The 15,409-nt window shown below is 37.3% G+C and overlaps 3 protein-coding genes across 3 annotated transcripts; 2 read left to right on the top strand and 1 right to left on the bottom strand.

Moving 5' to 3' along the window:
- Positions 1-987: 987 nt before the first annotated feature.
- LOC140759683 (glycerol-3-phosphate acyltransferase 9) lies at positions 988-7,822 on the top strand. The gene is made up of 12 exons (XM_073096314.1): positions 988-1,187; positions 1,294-1,351; positions 2,053-2,171; positions 2,868-2,967; positions 4,742-4,837; positions 4,984-5,080; positions 5,257-5,344; positions 5,412-5,508; positions 6,354-6,439; positions 6,513-6,632; positions 6,729-6,827; positions 7,450-7,822. The coding sequence occupies exons 1-12, from the start codon at positions 1,075-1,077 to the stop codon at positions 7,496-7,498; spliced, it is 1,122 nt and encodes a 373-aa protein (XP_072952415.1). The 5' UTR covers positions 988-1,074; the 3' UTR covers positions 7,499-7,822.
- A 577-nt stretch (positions 7,823-8,399) lies between these two features.
- Positions 8,400-10,680, top strand: LOC140759424 (peroxidase 57-like). The gene is made up of 3 exons (XM_073095986.1): positions 8,400-8,663; positions 8,745-9,093; positions 10,116-10,680. Exons 1-3 carry the CDS (start codon positions 8,463-8,465, stop codon positions 10,589-10,591), a joined length of 1,026 nt encoding a protein of 341 aa, XP_072952087.1. The 5' UTR covers positions 8,400-8,462; the 3' UTR covers positions 10,592-10,680.
- A 1,321-nt stretch (positions 10,681-12,001) lies between these two features.
- On the bottom strand, positions 12,002-13,529 carry LOC140759342 (peroxidase 27-like). The gene is made up of 4 exons (XM_073095876.1): positions 13,254-13,529; positions 12,983-13,171; positions 12,712-12,886; positions 12,002-12,537 (listed from the first exon to the last, which is right to left on the bottom strand). Exons 1-4 carry the CDS (start codon positions 13,485-13,487, stop codon positions 12,131-12,133), a joined length of 1,005 nt encoding a protein of 334 aa, XP_072951977.1. The 5' UTR covers positions 13,488-13,529; the 3' UTR covers positions 12,002-12,130.
- Between the last annotated feature and the right edge of the window lie 1,880 nt (positions 13,530-15,409).

Genomic DNA, 15,409 nt, shown 5'->3' with positions numbered 1-15,409 from the left:
TACATAAATGAGTGTTACTCGAAGGGTACATGTACAAAAGAAGGGATAATTATATGTAGACCCATTGAATTGAACTGTTGGTTATTTTTACGTCGACCCACTCATTTATTTTCATGACATCTTACCACCTTTAACTATTAAAAAAAATCCACTCCAAAATATTCCTTCTGTTAGTCAAATACCTTATATTTTCCACTTAAAAATTGACATATAAAGTATTGCATGATCAATTTTAGGCCTTTTAAGAACCACTGCAGATACTATCTTACTTTTATTTTAGAGAAAAAAAGTTAAGAGTAAAATAATCAGTTGACGTTTTTCGTTAACACCGATAAAGAGTTAAAGAGGTTTTTCATAGTTTAGAAGGTTAGTGTAGAACTTATCGAAATGCCAGACGCGCCCAACTCCTGCCTAAAACTGCCTGACTGGACTTGATAACCCTGGTTTGAGTTCAACTCTGGTTCAGCCCGACCCAAGCTTGACTTAGAGAGTTAAAGAGGTTTTTCATAGTTTAGAAGGTTAGTGTAGAACTTATCAAAATGCCCAGCACGCCAACTCCTGCCTAAAACTGCTTGACTGGACTTGATAACCCTGGTTTGAGTTCGACTCTGGTTCAGCCCGACCCAAACTCGACTTAGAGCCGGGAGATATAGACTAACCCCTACTAGCCCACCCTGTTGCCCCCCAGCCAGAAGCCTGGCCCATTTTCCAGCCCAAGCCCAGCCCGTTATAACCCACATATACTCCGCCGACGCACCACCTCCAGCCTCCTTCTCACTCCCCTGAATTTTGAGAGCCCATAAACCTGATCCATTTCTCTGGCCCGAAAGCCCCTTTTGAGCTTCAGCTCGAAACCTGGGCTCGGCCCGCCAGCTCTGTGGTTAAGGGTAATGATCACAAAAATATATATTAATTTTTACTGAACAGAGATCTGTTTTGACCCTTATCTACGATCACGATCGAACCACATATTCATCACATTAATCAGGAAGGAAAATAATAATAAAAAAAGGAAAAGGTTCCTCTCTTCTTCTTCCTCGCTCCTCGAGGAACTCGTTGCTCCTCCAGACCTGGATGCCGATGGCCGGAGTGGGGTCTTCGATCACGGAGACGGATCTGGACCGTCCAAACCTGGAGGAGTACCTCACTACCGACTCCATCCAAGACTCCCCGAAGAATCTCCACCTGTAAATCCCTAATCCAACTCATTCTAATCCAATTCTCTCTTCTTCTTTTTTTTTTTTTTTTCTTTCCTTCTCTTTCCTTTTGATGCTCTTTTCGTATTTTGATCAGGAGGGATCTGCTCGACATCTCTCCCACGTTATCCGAGGCAGCAGGCGCCATCGTCGATGTGAGTTCCTGGCTCCCCTTCTTGCACTTTTATTGTTCTTCTTGATTTTATCGTCGGCTTAGGTTAGATGTAGTAAGACTGTGTAAAAGTCGATCATTTGTTTGCCTTTTTTTTCCTTGTGGAAAAAGATCGGTTCTTGATTGATTTTGATTGTGATGAATCCTGGTGACAATTAGGGTTGGTCACCTTTATTGTGATTTTTTTGTGTTAATTTAGAAGAACAAATTTTAATTTTCCAGCTTAACTTATTACATACTGTAATGAAAGAGACACCATAGTTGATTTTTCAGTATTTTGTAGTTGGCACATTGGCTGATAGCACCATCTTGCCTCTATGTGTCTCAATCTACTTTAATAAACAACTATGTAGTATGTGTCATGTAGGACTAGTTGAAGTTAGCAAAGCCCCTAAATTTGGAGGTTTGGCCAAGTCGAAGAAGCCATTTATTTTTGTCTGACATAACTCTAACATTACATTCGATTCCAAGGAAGATTGTGTTGGCAGGTTCCAGTTGTACTTTGGCCTAAATGTTCTAACCAATTTCTAGTTCTTGTGGAGCCTTTTCATCTTTTGGGTGATGTTGAGTGATATTTACATTTTAACCACAAAATGGGCACATGTTCAAATTGTTTACCTTTTCCACGTATATTACTCTCTTTAGTTACTGCATTGGATTTGATATTTACATTCTTTGAAACAGGATTCATTTACTCGCTGCTTTAAATCAAATCCTCCAGAACCGTGGAATTGGAACATATATTTGTTCCCTTTGTGGTGCCTGGGACTTGTCATAAGATATGGGATTCTTTTTCCACTAAGGTACGATTTAAATTTTAAGTTTTGGAATAAAATTACTATTTTAAGATTATAGATCTCCCCATTAACCTGAAAATGGCTAAGAAAGTGTTAAAACTTTCTTCCAAATTTTAACAGAACGTTTGCACTCCAATCCTCTCTAATAAATGTCAATTGACAAACAGGCAGACGTAATCTAGAGTATCACTTAAGAGATCAGCAGATTACAAACTTTTCTCCTTAAATTTTCCAAGTATTTGTGCAAAATGTTTTTGTTCAAACCCCTATATCAGAATCTAAAGCTGCTGAAACCAAAAATATGCAAGCCAGTGGAAACGCCGTATTTCTAACCTTGCTAGAGATACCACTTTAGATCATCAACTGTGTATTTGTGGGAACTTCTCGTGTCTAGTTAATAATTGGATCCGGTTGCTTTCCCTATACTTGCTGGATCATCTTTATGAATTATTCTTTGGCGTATATGCATAGAATATTCTTGTCCTTTTTTTTTTACTTTTTTATAGTGTTTTTATAAAATATTCTTGCATTTTTCTATTCCACATCATTAATCGAGTTGTTGATATCGGAGAACATGATGTACTTATAGCAAGTGGTCTCTGCCATTTTAGTGCCACTTATTAGCTCTTTATCTATTTTCAACTATTTGTAGAAATATTTCGTATGCCTTTTCCTTGTAATAGCTCTACTTTATTTGTCCAGGGTTGCAACCTTGGCAGCAGGGTGGATAGTATTTTTTTCAGCATTTTTCCCTGTACATTTCTTGTTGAGAGGGCATAACAAGTGGAGGCGTAAAATAGAGGTGGGTCACTTCACCTTGTATAAATTTTTGAATTCTTTCTCATATCTGTCGATGTCATCTAATAAATTTTGGTCATCTATTGAATGACTTTTTTTCTATTTTATACTTTGTTCTATCTGTTTTCATCATCTACCCTTCTATTTTCTGTTTTAAAATTATCAATGCTATCTTTTAGGGGACCTCCAAATCCAGTAGAAGGTAATATGAATTCAGAAGAAAGGTAAAAAATGCTGTAATAAAGAGAACTTCTTTTATACCTTGAATGTATGATCAGATCTTTATTTTGTTTTGGTCTCTAGTTGATCTCGACATCTAAACTTCTACTATCCTTCCTCTCATCTTCTATATGTTTTGCTATAGTAAGATCCTACTTTTTGACATATCTGCTAGTTAGCTTGAACTCCCTTTCTCTTTGAAATTATGTGAAATTTACTTATAATGTTACTAGGTCTAATTACTTGAAATGAACATCTAATATTTGATAGAAATGCCCCTTTTGTGCAAGAGGTCATCATTTTAAGTCAAAGCCTCCATAGTCCCTACTAATCAGGGTAAGGCTGACAAAGGCATGCGGCACGCATGTAGTAGGGGTGTAGAAGGGTAGCTACCCCCCTTTCTGAAGGGAAAGAGTTAAGAGGAAAAGTAAGATAGCAAGAGAAAGGGTGAAAGAAAAATGGAGAAAGCTTTCAGCTGAGTTAAACAAAGGGTGGCCCTTCAATCACCATCTCTAGTCCACCATCCATCTCATTTACATAGCCATGTTTCGGTCTCTTCCACAAGCAGTGGAGGTGAAGGACAATACTTGGGTTTGCTTGAACCCTAGAAAGATAAGTTAAAGGGTTGGGACAGGCTTACGCCAATCTACAATCTGGAGGCCAACTAGTTAAACTTTAACATTTGCTAAGGAGATAACTGATTCATTTGAAAACCTGAGATGAAAGAAATATGTGAAGGCATCTGATTAGAAATTCTAAATCCCTTTCTCAACTTTGCCTGTCATCCTACATAGCTGTTAGGGCTCCTACAGTGATTGTCGTAAAGGTCAATATTTGCTAAGGATGAAAATATGTGAAGATATTCTGTTAGAAGGCCTAAATCCCTCTCTTAACTTTTACAGTCATCCTTGGTAGCTGTTAGATCTCCCACAATGATTATTGTTAAGATTATTACCGCAAAGCACCTAGGAAGTCCAGGCGTGTCAAGTTTCTTGCTGCTGGTACGGACTTCCATGCAGTGCATCTGCAAAGCATGTGTAGTGCCAACTTGTGGTTGGCATAGGTGGCACTAATGGAAAGTAAATCCTTGAGGTTGTGTACATCTTTGCTCCTCAAATTGGGTGTTGGCGAGAGCCTTGTCCATTGGGATGCCCTTTTGATTTGATTAAGAAATTAATTCATAGTTTCTTGGTTGTCATCATTGCACCCCTTGTGAAATCCTGCTCCTGTCACTGCCTGTTTAAGTGGTATCAATCTATGAGAACAGTTACATTCATGTTTTAATAACTGGCTCTGGCAGAGTTTGTCAACAGGAAAATACTTCCATGATCTCCTAAATGTTTTTCAGTCTGAGCTATATAAATTTGAATTTTATTGATCTATGCCCCTGATTTCATTGTTATGCTCATCTACATCAATAATAGTTTGTTTATCAGTATTACCTGTAATTACTTCTTCTTTTTTGCAGTATAAGATTTGTGGAGAATTTGTTTAAATTGTACCTTATTTGATTCTGAATAGTTGTTTCTTTCCTGGTTTCTTGTTTGGAATTCTTCCAGAGAATATTGGTTGAGATGATGTGCAGTGTCTTTGTTGCTTCATGGACTGGGGTGGTCAGATATCATGGACCTCGCCCAAGTATGCGTCCACATCAGGTTGCTTTTGTATAAGATACACTTATAATTCTTCTTCCACAGATTACTCTCATCTAGTTGTCATATATGGCATATGTAATTTCCATTTGTTATAAATCTGTATGCGTTTGTTATTTAATATTTACAAGCGTACCTCATATGAACAGGTATTTGTTGCCAACCATACTTCCATGATTGATTTCATCATTCTAGAGCAGATGACAGCATTTGCAGTTATCATGCAAAAACATCCTGGATGGGTTGGTAAGGTTCTAGTGTTCTCTCTCCTCTTTTCTCCTCCTTTTCTGTTAGTGTCTTTTGTTTATTGTTTTTGTATTTATTGTTCAATATCAATTTTTGGGGAAAGGCTAATTGTTTGATAATTGAGCTGCTGTTTTGATCTTCAAAATTTTTTCCCCTTTTTTGTCTTTGTTCCCTAGGATTTATTCAGAAGACTATTTTGGAAAGCGTAGGTTGTATTTGGTTCAACCGTACAGAATCTAAGGATCGAGAAGTTGTTACAAGAAAGTAAGACTTGCTTTCCTTGGTATTCTTTGTTGATGTCCATAATTTCGGACCGAGTTTCTATTTACAGGTTACGAGATCATGTTCAAGGAGTTGAAAACAACCCTCTTCTGATATTCCCAGAAGGAACTTGTGTAAACAATCACTATACTGTCATGTTCAAGAAGGTATGCATCATTTACATACCATATAATCTTGATGGATGTTATAAAGCTTAGTTTTTCTGAAGGTGGTGTAGTAGTTTAGTGTATTACATCATGTCAACTTTTGTATCACTAATTGGGACAAGTAAAAAAAGCATATTCAATTAGTCATGCTCTTTTTTGGCGGCTGTCCTCCACTGCAACTGGTTTGTGATATATGTCAAAGCAGGCTAAGAATGTTGAGTTGGCCTCTGTTCTTCCAGCAGTACTTTCCAGTGAGGAGCTGTGTGAGAAATAGAGAACATGGAATTGAAAAATATCTCATTCCAAAAATCGGAAGTTCAAAAAAATTTGGGATTCACATTACTGTAATATGAGAAAACACAATAGAGTATAAGAATCTTACCTTTCAAAAGTCAATAACCTGCTCTTCTAGTATTTAATGATCAGCAAGCTTTTGTGAGCCACGATCGGCACTTTTGATGTCTCTTCTTCATGTTCTGTGTTTTACATTCTCTGATGCCATCATCTTTTTGCAACAATAGTTTACTTTATCTGATCCTTTGCCCAAGTGCATTAGCAGTTAGTTTCAAGTGTTTGTGTTTAACTGCAATAATCTCCATTTTTTGTGGAATTAATTGAAATACTTCTTTTTTACTTTTGAATTCATTAGCCTTTCAATTTGATACTTATCATATGACTTAATATTCCTCATGAACGACTTATCTCATTTATAATGAATTTATCCATGATGAGTATTTTAGTAGCACTTGTTATGAACACATAAAGCTCACTTGTCTAGTTGATAATTTAACCAAATCTGCAATTTATTTCTAATTATTTAATGCACACCCTCTATGTTGTTCCAGGGTGCTTTTGAACTTGGTTGTGCTGTTTGCCCAGTAGCAATTAAATACAACAGAATTTTTGTGGATGCCTTCTGGAACAGTAAGAAGTAAGTACCAGTATATCTTACATTGACTTTTGGTTTTTGGACATCTGAATCATTCAACTATTTTATGTGTTAGACAATCTTTTACCATGCATTTGGTCCGCCTTATGACATCATGGGCTGTTGTCTGTGATGTTTGGTACTTGGAGCCTCAGTATCTAAGACCTGGAGAGACACCTATAGAATTTGCTGAAAGGTAACATATTTTGCTTTATTATGTCCTTACAAGTAGCACACAGGAACCTATGAGAATAGGATGCTTTACTTATTGTATATTACTGATGTCATGTAGGGTCAGAGACATGATTTCTCTTCGCGCTGGTCTAAAAAAGGTTCCATGGGATGGATATCTTAAGTACTTTAGGCCCAGCCCCAAGCTTACAGAACGGAAGTATGCAGAGACTTCTTTGCCATTCTCTTACTCTATTCTTGACTTACATTATGCATGCCTTGGCTTTGCCAATTTGAAATTCACTTGCAGTTTTCCGATCTTCTTTGATGCCTCTATAAACAGTATAACATTGTATATGTAGTGCACGATCTTCTACTAGCATGGCTATGTCACGATATAGATAAGTGATTGGTGCAATTTTCAACCCCACCTGAAGATTTAAACAATGGATTACCGTTATCTCTTGAGAAACTAGAATTGTGCTTGATTTTGCAACTCTTATTAGTATTACAAAATCAGATTCTCTTTTGGCCATTTGACTGCAGAGGCAGTTGAATTGGTATTGTTAATGTAGCCAAGAGCATTGTTCTAAAAATCAGCCATAGCAAATTCAATATCCCACAGCCACACTATTTCTGTGGCGGTGGGAAATAGCAGATTGGCATGGCCATCTTGACTTGTTTTTTTGCTGATTATAGAACTTAGACATTGTTTCGATTGCTACTGGAAGCTAACTATCATTCAGACTAAAATAAACTGCACGTCAGTATGCACTGTAAGCCCTTGAAATTGTCTTCATTATGACTTTGTGTTGCTTCTGAACCATATTTGTCATCTCCAGGCAGCAAATTTTTGCGGAGTCAGTCTTAAGGCGGCTAGAGACAAAATGAAGAGCCACTTTTGTATTCTACCTCGACGGCCAGTACATTTGAAGCTTCCTTTCTATTACAGTGTGCACACTTTTTTGGCTCTTTGTTAATCTTTTAAGACCATTATGGAGTGACTTGAGACAATCACCTCTCCACTATTTGTAGGAATGTTTAAGGGCTTCAATGATGAAGTTATGTACAAAGTGGTAGTTTTGTTTGGCAACTTATCTCATCTAAGTATATCTTTCAGCTCTCCTGTAAAACCCTAATGCACAGAATCATAGTTAATTTTACTTTGAGGCAGCTCCGCAATGAAATGCTCCCAACTCAAACAAAGTCCTGTTAGTCTCCTTCTTCTTGAAGGTGAGTTGTTAAAATAATCCATATTGTTGATGCTAGATGCCTAGAACTGAGTTCACAATAGCAGAACCTATTTGTTTTGCATCACTATAAGATAACTTTGTGATGTATTGAAAAGGAAACAATAATTTTATCACCACTATGATAACTAGTAAAGTTATTGCCAATGGGATCATGTCTGCGTTGAAGCTCTCACCTCTTTCAAAAGATATAAAATAAAAGCTGGAAAATGTGATGTTAAGTTCTTTTTGTATTTATCCGTTTTTAACTCAACTTATGTAGCATTTTAACCTGCTTAACTAATTATGACCCATTTATTAATCTTTTCAATAAATGTCGTAACTAATTGTGACCGTGCTTAACTAATTTTGCACCCATCTGATAACTTTGTAACGTATCAACAAGAAAACATTAAGTGGTGCATGTGCTTGCCATTATAAACCGATCAACTATTGCTCATCATCCCAAGAAACACGATCACAAAGAGTAACAAATCCGCCACTCACATCTTCCAAAGAATCTCCAGTAACTCCCATAAATACTACTCATGACTCTATTACTCTCTCTCTCTCTCTCTCTCAGTTGAGATTGTTCAAACCTAAGAGCAAAAGAGAAGCTTCTCTTCATGGCAGTACTCTTCTTAGCTCTACTCCTCCTTGTAGCCCAAGCTGCAACCACTTCCTCCTCTCTACAACTCCACTTCTACAGCAACTCATGCCCCAGAGCTGAGATCATAGTTCGCCAAGTAGTCCAAAGCCATTTCCAAAGAGACCCATCTGTCACTTCTGGCCTTCTTCGCCTCTTTTTCCATGATTGCTTCATCAGAGTAAGATTACGCACTATTTAGAAGATAGTTTAAGCTTTTAGATCAACTGGTTTATCTAACAAATGTATACTGTGATCACAGGGTTGTGATGCTTCTGTGCTTATCGATAGCACAGATGATAACATAGCGGAGAAGGAAGCTCCTCCGAATCTGACACTGAGAACATTCGATGTGATCGACGATATAAAGGCGGCCGTCGAGAAGGAGTGCACCGGGGTGGTGTCGTGCGCCGACATACTGGCGTTGGCGACGAGAGACGGGGTGGCGTTGGCCGGAGGAGCAGCATATGATCTGCCTACTGGGAGAAGGGATGGACTTGTGTCAAGAATGGGTGATGTCATTATTCCAAGTCCTCTCTTCTCTGTTGAGAAGGCTTTAGCTGCATTCAAAAAGATCAATCTTGATCTGGTGGATCTCACCACATTGCTAGGTACGTTTGAGTTTTGATATTAAAATTATTAATTAGAAACGTAGTAGTAGAAGTAGGTTAATTATTAATGCATATGGATGGATGATATGGTTAGGAAATTTGAAGTTTCTTTCTAGTGATTAAATGTGATACGAACTTAGCATGACGGAATTATGAATCTTGGAGAATGTGAATTTTTTTAATTACGTAGCTGCAATCTCAAAGAGTGGAAACTTTATGTACGTTGCTCGCAATTTGATACCATTAATTAGCTACGTTAATTTTTAAGAGAAAATTTCCATTTCACACCCTACGTTTTTGGAATTTTGCAGTTCAGTCCCTATCTTTTTAATATTTACGTTTTAGGCTTAATTCTTAAAAAACATTCTAAATGAGCATGGCTAATGGAAATTTGATAGAAAATAAAAATCAGATTTGGTACTCATATAATATTTTTCTTTTCACCTTTTTATAGAGTGAGAACTATAGATTCATAAATTTATAGGTTCTCTAATAGTTTTTACAATGATGCTGTACCACAGGCACGGACTGTGCCGACCACCGGCCGACACGGCACGGCACGGCATGTGCCACAATACTTGCCGGCCGTGCCATAAGAGAATGAGAGAAAGAGGTAAAGGATACTCACCTTTGCCATTGTAGTCACCGTCGTTGTTGTCGTCGCCATCGCTCAACGGATTCGAATATGCAACTTAAGTTTTTAACCCTCTTTCGATCTCTCTCTCTCTGTCTCGATCTCTCTTCTCTCTCGGGGACTAGGGCACTAAACGACGGCCACGGCGAGTGACGGGCGGCAATCAGCAAACGGCAACGAGATCGATGGTGAGCAGCGATGCTATTAGGAGGGGTGCCATGCGGCCCATCCATGGTTTTTAGACTAGTTGGTGATTCACTTGTGGAAATAAAAAAATAGGTCTAAATTAAGATTGTTTAGCAAAGTTTAATTTCTAAATACTATGCATGGATAACACCTATGGCAATGCCAAGCATTTTCATTGTTGATCATCCTAATTTAACTGCAGGTGCTCACAGCACTGGACTCTGCCATTGTGGCTTCTTCCTGGAAAGGCTCTACAACTTCAAGAACAGTGGATTGCCAGACCCAACTATGAATCCCACACTGCTGAAAACTCTCCAAAACAAATGCCCTCCTCACCTTGTCACAATCCAAAACATCACAGATGACATAGCCCTGTCCATGAACCAAGTGGCCACCACTCCATTTCTTCTGGACAACTCTTTCTATCGCGCTTTGCTCAACAACAAGGTTGTTCTTCAGCTAGACCAGGAGTTGGCCTACACCGACATGACGAACAAATTAGCGGTGAAATATTTGAATGATCCTGAAGTTTTCAGGCAGCAGTTTGCAAAGTCCATGATCAAACTTGGAAATGTGGGCGTGTTGATGGGAGGAGAAGGAGAGATTAGGGTTGACTGTCGAAGGATAAACGGTGCGGCGACGAGCAGTTTACGTGCAAAGTTGGGTGCGAAGAACTGAAGTTTTGTGTATATTTGTTGTTGTTTTGTTACACTAGTGAGTTAATTATCATGTTTTTTCCACTCAAAATGTCATGTTTCCTTTTTATCTTCAAATAACATTATATGCTTCATTGAGTAATTTTCTGTCTTGGAGTAAGATGACTCTATCTACCATTAATCTTAGAATATAATTTATTTAACTCGATAAATAAAATTTTAGAAATACTTATGAGACATTTTATAACATTAACCAATGATAGGCTATGCCACAGGCACGGACCATGCCGACTACCGGCCGGCACGGCATGCGTCGCGGTATTTATCGACTGTGTCGTAAAAGAAAAAGAGAAAAAAAAATAAGGGACATATACTTTGCCTTCGCTGTTGCTGTAGCCAATAGCCACTCGCCACTCACCCTTCGTCGCTTGACTTCGCTGTCAGCGTTGCCGTCGCTAGAGCTCGCGTCGAGTATCTTAGCCCGAGGGATATATATATATATATATATATATATATATATATATATATATATATATATATATATATATATATATATGATTATCGGTTAAAAACTTAAGCCGTGAGCTCAGGCGGCGATGACGACGATGATCGGCAACAGGTAGCTTGATGGCGAGCAACGAAACCGTTAGGAGAGATATTGTATAGCACCTCTTGTGCCACGTGCTAATATGCCGCCGGCAGGGCAACTGTTGACCGGTCATCCATGACCTTAACTCCACACTAACAAAATTTTCTAGTAATAAGAAATTAAGTATCACTAGTACATGCTGTATTTTGTATTTGATTTTCTTTTACTGCTTGGGTTAGATTGTATTTTACCTACATATAGTTTGGAAAAAATATTTTGCTCTATAAAACTCATTTTTGTATTATTAAACTCTTTGAACTTTTTGACTTAATTACAATTACTAATTTTTTCATCCTAACATCCCATCTGCTTTGTTATCCTAAAAAGTGTGGTCAGTTTGATTAAACTCAGACTTTATATAATTGCCACTAATTTTTTTACAATATTATAATTGCATTCTTTAAAATATTATAATTGTCATCAAAATCATTGTCCTCTTCCAAAAATACCATTCCATTGCTTAACTAAGTACTCATAATTAAAATATAATTTTGATTCAAAGAAGAATATTTTACCCCTGTATAAATTATACAAAATAATTTAAGAACTATCCAATATCATACCCAATATCATAGTACAAAAAGAAATATTTCTTATTTTATACGAGATTAACTTTAATAACAATCGATTAGGAATAATTCTATCAAAATTTACTCATAATGACAAATCTGAAAAAATTAAAAGAGTTTAGCATCATTTTAAAAAATATAATAGCAATTATGATATTTTAAAAATTCCTCTTCTATTTTCACTACAAGAGAGTCCAATGCATTTAACCCTCTCTTATTTTCACAATACATAATTATAATCACAATGATCAAGTAGTGACAAAGCTTATTACTACAAGAAATTAACCAACATTCACACAAACAATCTCCTCTCTCATCTCTCAGTACAGTACTCAAACATCTATCAATTTACTAAGGCACAGTTCCTCCTAATCTCTCCTGAACTCCCTGTGAGCACTCCAACCTTTCCCATCCTCACCATCGACACCCCAAACTCATAGAAGAAATCACTCTCAGCTGCTTTGCTCTGAGAATAAACAACAGCTCTGGACTTCTTATCCTGAAGCAGAGCCTCGTCAGAGTGGAACAGCCCTCTTCTCCTCGTCACCAGATCGTAGTACTTCGTATCAAACGTCGTCGAGCTGCCGGGGACCATCTCGACCGTCGTCGTGACATCCCCCGGCTTGCATTTGGTCCGGAGCTCGGCGGCGTAGGCGGGATCAAGAGTTGGGTCTGTGTCTCCTTTTCCAGTGAAGTCGTAGAGCCTCTTCTCGAAGGAGTTACAGTGTGATCTACCAATTGCATGAGCTCCTGAAAGAAAGTAGGGATATTTTAGCAAAGTTTTAAGAGTCGTATATTACCATCCATATGGTCTTATCTCTTTAGACTTCTCGTTCCTAATGAATTCTCCCTTGTCTCAAAAGAAGAAAAGAAGATAAAGAAAGAATGGATCACTATTTTAATATAGAGAGTTATCAAGAGTACCTGATAGAATAGCCAGGTCTTTTGCACTTAGACCCCTTGCACCGAATTGTGACTTCAGCTGAGTTATATCCTCAAAAGGAGATGGTATATTAGCCAGAGCCTCCCAGGCTAAAGACACAACCCCATCCCTCCTCCCTGTTTGGACTTCCCAAAGGTTCTTGCTTTTCCCTGCAGCCTGCATTGGAATACAATCGATTGGATTCAAATTACTGACCCATATGTTAACTTATATATAAATCCAACAGCTTATGCTGTAAGGTAATCGGATTACCAAAGTGACTGCATCTCGAGCTACAAGAGCTATAATATCTGCACAAGAGACAGTCCCTGGGCACGCTCTCTCCAGTGCCTCCTTTGCAGCATCAATGACATAGAACCCATCAAGGCTTTTGTTTGGCATTGCATCCTTCTCTGCCAAGTTAGTCTTGGTGGAGTTGATAAGCACTGATCCATCACACCCCTGTACAGCATAAAAACATTAATTTACATTAAAAATAAAAACTTTGATAGCTTAAGTTTTCCACCGAGGAACTATTACTTACCCTAACAAAGCAGTCATGGAAGTGTAGCCTCAGCAAAGGAGCAGTAACAGTAGGGTCTTGAGAGAAGTAACTGGCCACAGTCTTGAGAACAATGGACTCTGCACCAGGGCATGACTTCTCATAGAACCCAACCTTGAGGGGAGGATGGCCATTGCTTGAGCCGAGGAGGAAGAAGACCACAAGAGTTGCGAGGGTCAACGACAAGAGATTGGAATGGAAGCTTTCCATGGCCATGGAGAGAAATTCTTTTGAGAAAACTATGATCTTGTGATGGCTATGAGAGTGTGTAAGAGTGAGTCATCTATTTATAGCAAGAGGTGATAGTTTAAGCTAAGGATTGTGTAGATCTTCTAAGGTGGGAGATAATATTTTATTTTATTTCTTTTGGGAAGGAGGTGGAAAATTTGACTACGTAGTACGTAGTACATGGCGGAGTACAAGACCTACGTGGATGCCAGCACATGAAGTCAAAAGATTCCCATTGACTAATCCGTGTGGATGCCACACGCGAGATTGGGATATTTTTCTTTAGGAAATTTACAAAAACCACCCTACTTTTATTTTTTTTTATTCAAACCTACATGGGTATTTATGATTCGGTCCTCCGTGGTACCACTTTATAATGCAAGTATTTTATTATTTTCTTTGATGCTATTTGGTGTAGACTTGAAGTAATACTAATATAGATATCTCAAACCACCAAAGTTCTAGAATTATCTCGAACTGTTTTATTTTTAATGTTTTTTTTTAATGTTTTTTTTTTCATATTCTCGTAGTTGTTATGAAGGCATAAGTCAACTTTTTAATTTTTCCTTTTTCTTTTACACCAAGTCAACTTTAACCTCACAGATTCTAATGTGGAAATTATTAAAAATAAAACATCCCAACTATTTTGAGAGTCAATAGTTTTAATCCTCATATTATCTATGATATAAACTGGTAATATGGTATCAAGTCATAATATAGAAGGTGAATAAAAAGGAGTAGTGTAATGGTAGCGTATTATTTGAACACCTCTAGAGAGACTTAAAGACTTAGTTTAAAATTTCAAAATCTTATTAGAGTGCAAGCTAGAATAAGTCAATATTGCAAATTAGAATAAAACTTACAGGCTTACTTATAGATATATATAAGTTTTTTTAAAAACCGGGCCGTAACTCCTGTTTCATTGAAACTTAAAAATAAGTATTAATCTTTCCTAAATTAATCACAACAAAACTACAAAAGATAAAATTGTCCCAGTTTATAACCACAAAAGGTCCTAACTCAAAAATAAGAGCAATCACAAAGACTAAACATAATATAGCAAGCTAGCCGCATCCACCATCCATCTTCATTCAAGTTCACGATCTGAGTTCACTCCCTCCCTTTGTATCCCTGCCAGGCAAAGAAACAAGGTAGTCATCCTACGAGAAAAGACCTCATAAGTACTAGCACTATTATTGAAAGTTCTGTTGTTCCTTTTCAACGTATTAAAAACTCTAAAAAAATTGCACTAAGCTAGATGAACCACCATTTTTTCGTATCCTTCCCCAAGTGTAAGTTTAGCCGATACTTATCTTTCATATGCTTAATATAAATTTTGATATCCCAATTCCGTTATATACGTTAAACAACTATACCAATCCTCTAGGAAAAGGAACCATAATAAAGCTAAACCATGCTCATATTACACATTGTTAAAGGTCACGAAATATTAATTTTAATATTTATAGAGAAAGTTAATCCTACAATATTTGTCATGAGCCGACAGGACTCAACCACAGTGTCCGGTAAGAATACGAATTGCAAAATAAAATATTTATAGTAGAAAAGGAAAGTAAGGTGTTCACATCACTGGATCATATAGAATGATGGTCCATTTGACTATAAGATGTGCATAATAAACTATATTTTTATATGTAATAAAGCTACTCATATGATTAGCTGTAGCTTAATCTCCACCTAATTACCGAGTAATCTTCCACGTCGGCAAGTCGGCAAAGTTGGAAGTCCACTTGAAGTTGGTGAGCTTCCTTCCTCCTTACTTAAAGATTATAATTTCTTTAATTCTTCTATTTGAATGCATTTGTCTAGAATGAATGCAACTGTTTCTATTAAAAAAACCAAAAGATATAGTTCTTTATGAGGATATACAAAAGATAATTAAAGTAGGT

This window comes from Typha angustifolia, chromosome 4, assembly GCF_048772165.1.
Source record: "Typha angustifolia cultivar Huaian chromosome 4, ASM4877216v1, whole genome shotgun sequence".
Classification (NCBI taxonomy): domain Eukaryota; kingdom Viridiplantae; phylum Streptophyta; class Magnoliopsida; order Poales; family Typhaceae; genus Typha; species Typha angustifolia.
The sequence above is the reverse complement of the archived record's forward strand: the minus strand, read 5'-3'. Positions and strand labels throughout refer to the sequence as shown.